Below are 2,886 nucleotides of genomic sequence, written 5' to 3'. Positions count from 1 at the left end.
GTCGGGGGCAAATGTGCCGGCGTCTGACAATCTGCGGGTTCCACCGCCACGACGACTGAATAAAACGGAGGTGTCTGCGGCTGCCTTCGCAGGCTGCGCCCTGTGCGGCCCAGTCGTGTGGCAAACAGTTCCCTCGCGGAATTTACGTGCACCGCACCACGTGCTGGGCGCAGCGTATATTTGCGTGGCGGGGGGCAATGCAGCGGCGTCCCTCCTTCTTTTCACGGATGAACGAAGAGGCGGCGGGTGTTCTGCTCCTTCGCACCTCAGCGAATTGCAGCGCAAAATGCCACCGCGACGAGGCAGTCAATTTCACTGTGAGTGGGTGATATTTGCGTGTGACTACGCACACACAGAGCTGTGGGGATCCGAATGTCAAGTGAAATACGAGAAGAGGAGAGAAGCGTCGTCGCAGTTGTTGTGTGTGCTGTGCAATTTGCACGGTTTGCCTAGGGAGATCCAATTTGCCCTCGTTGCTTGTGTAGGTGTGCGCCGCGTGCCGTGTGTGGGTGGCCTTCTCTCTCTTGTTTTCGTTGCGGCTGCGTGGAGTCGTGTCTCTGCCTGTTTTTTTTAATAATTTCATTCTCCCTTTTGACTGCTGGTTGAGTATTGTGCTGCAGTTCAACTCAAGTTAACCACTACGAAGGAAAACATGTCTGAGAGACGCGAGGAAGAATCTCACGCCACCGAGGAGCCTCCGCGCAGCGCCGAAGGGTGGAAGGAGCGCCGTAGCGGCCAAGGAGAACGCGTGCAAGCTCTATCGAGGGTGCCCGTAATGTGCGGGTTGGCCAAATCAATAGAATTTTGCTGAATGAGACTTCCTTCGGCAGTACGTTGGCCCCAACAGAGCGGTGGGTGAAGACCAGAATGTGGTGATGGAGGAGTTTGTGCGTGGGCCAGACAGGTACGTTACAGAGCAGAGGCGTCGTGAGGGGAAATCCTCGATTCCACCAGGGTATCAGCTTTTTGAAGATGCCCGCAGACTCACAGAGCGCATGGTGGGCACGCTGCAAGACTGGAAGGGAATTTACAGATAAGGAGTATTGTCTCTGCTATTGCGTGCGTAAAGCTCGATGCAGCTCTTCAGCAGACGGAAGAGACAGAGAAGACAACACAGGAAAAAGAAATAAAAACCTCCCAGACGACCATTACCGGAGGGACTCCACAAATCCGTGTTTAACGCAGCGTGGAGTCACGTCGTGGGGTTTCCCGAGGGCGAAGGGGAAGACATGGAGGTGATGGAGGGCCAACGGCCACAGGAGTTATGGGAGTACACGCAGACTGTGCGTACTTTTATCCCAGTGGGTGGTGAGGGGCAATTCGATCCACCACGCCCACGACTCATGGTCCTTTCCTCTGAAAAGCAATGACCGTACTCGCTGAACCACGCAGTGCCTATTGCCTACTGCTACATTAACATTGAGGTGCATCGGGTGTGGAAGATCGTCGAGGGTGATGTAAAAGGAGTGTTTCTCCCTCCACAGAGAGAGGCCCACCATACATGAGACGCCGTCTTTTGGTTGGAACCCCCGGCGTAGGGAAGTCGATGGCGGCCGGTCTCCTACCTCCTTTATCAGCTGCTGCACCACGACGCCACGAAGCTCCATGTGGTTGTGTACTGCTTTGGAAGGGATTTTGCATACTTGTTTGACAAGAGGGCACGAACGGTGGCAGAATACAGGGGTGAGAGTAATATTAGAGGGGTTATGGTAAATTTGGCTAGGAGTGGAAGGAAAGGGTATATTATCATCGATATGGCAAGACATTTTCAAGAGCCATCGAATGATGTTGTGCCCTCCGATGAGTGGGGCATCATTATGTTGTCATCCCCGCACGAAGATAACTTCAAAGCATGGGCGAAGCAGGAGGGTGCTATCAAAACCATCATGAATTGCCCCGATGAAAGCGACGTGAAGGCAGTGCATGCGTGGAGGACGCGCAATACGACTGAAGAGGAGCAGGTGGAGTATTGGAGAAGGATGCACATGCGCATGGATGACGTCGGACCGATTCCACGATGCATCTTTCATGACGATAAGTATAAGGACCGCGTGGAGGAAACCAATAGCATCGTGGCAGCTATCGACGCCTCAGATGCTGTACATTATGGGATGATTGGGGGCATGGGAATGCGGCCCTCGAATGACGCTTCTCACAAACTTATGAAGGCTGTCAGAGCAATAACACAGGGCGGTCTTGAGGCGTTTGTTAACCTGCCGGTCTGTTTTTCCATTGGAAGCAAATTAATTGGAGGGTTGCTCGAGGTGGATGGGGGAAAATGACATTATTTATCGAGTATTGAAGTACCGGAGAGTGTTGTTGCCGGAACTTTTGGGGCGGCATACTCTGCACGCACTGCTTCGTAGAGTCTTTGTGGAAAATATAATGCCGGGTCTCAGCGAGTTGCCTCCACCAGGACGTCGTCGGCGACAGAGATGTGTGCTGCAATCGAACCCCGAAAAGCATCCAAGCAGACCCGTTGCATTAATAACGCTGGACCACACTCCTCCGATGTTGGATGCACAATACAAGGTGCTATACGTACCGGAGAGCAGTGATTTTCCGTTTGTGGACGCCTTTTTCTTCGTTGGCGCACCGCGGAGGACGATGGTTGCGGTGCAGGTGAGACGACGAGGGCTGAACATGGCACCAGAACCAGCACGGTGAGGCGGTTCAACGATCTTCCACGGAGTTATTTTAATGGCTGGGAAACTTTTGCGGAGGGCTTGTCGTGGGAGATGATTTACGTGCAGCATGAGGACAGTACGGCAATAAACGCGTGGCAGCAATGTGTTGTCGTCGCGCACGCAAATGTAACGGGCAGCAATGAGCGTGGGGACCCTCGGGCCATTGCGGCATTTTGGAATCAGCAGGTGAGTCAGTGCC

General features: G+C 53.5%; 2 protein-coding genes across 2 annotated transcripts; both read left to right on the top strand.

Annotated features, from left to right (window-relative positions):
* Position 1: 1 nt before the first annotated feature.
* On the top strand, positions 2-574 carry TraAM80_09378 (uncharacterized protein; the record flags this gene model as incomplete). Its single annotated transcript, XM_029386066.1, has 1 exon — positions 2-574. A coding segment is annotated over one exon (573 nt), but the record flags the coding sequence as incomplete, so codon positions are not given.
* Positions 575-1,706: 1,132 nt separating this feature from the next.
* Positions 1,707-2,282, top strand: TraAM80_09377 (retrotransposon hot spot (RHS) protein; the record flags this gene model as incomplete). Its single annotated transcript, XM_029386065.1, has 1 exon — positions 1,707-2,282. The coding sequence occupies one exon, from the start codon at positions 1,707-1,709 to the stop codon at positions 2,280-2,282; it is 576 nt and encodes a 191-aa protein (XP_029234278.1).
* Between the last annotated feature and the right edge of the window lie 604 nt (positions 2,283-2,886).

The sequence above is a fragment of the Trypanosoma rangeli genome, assembly GCF_003719475.1.
Source record: "Trypanosoma rangeli strain AM80 chromosome Unknown Tra_15.4_contig_00569, whole genome shotgun sequence".
In the NCBI taxonomy this organism is placed as follows: domain Eukaryota; phylum Euglenozoa; class Kinetoplastea; order Trypanosomatida; family Trypanosomatidae; genus Trypanosoma; species Trypanosoma rangeli.
Note: the sequence above shows the minus strand (reverse complement) of the source record. Positions and strands in the feature narration are given on the sequence as shown.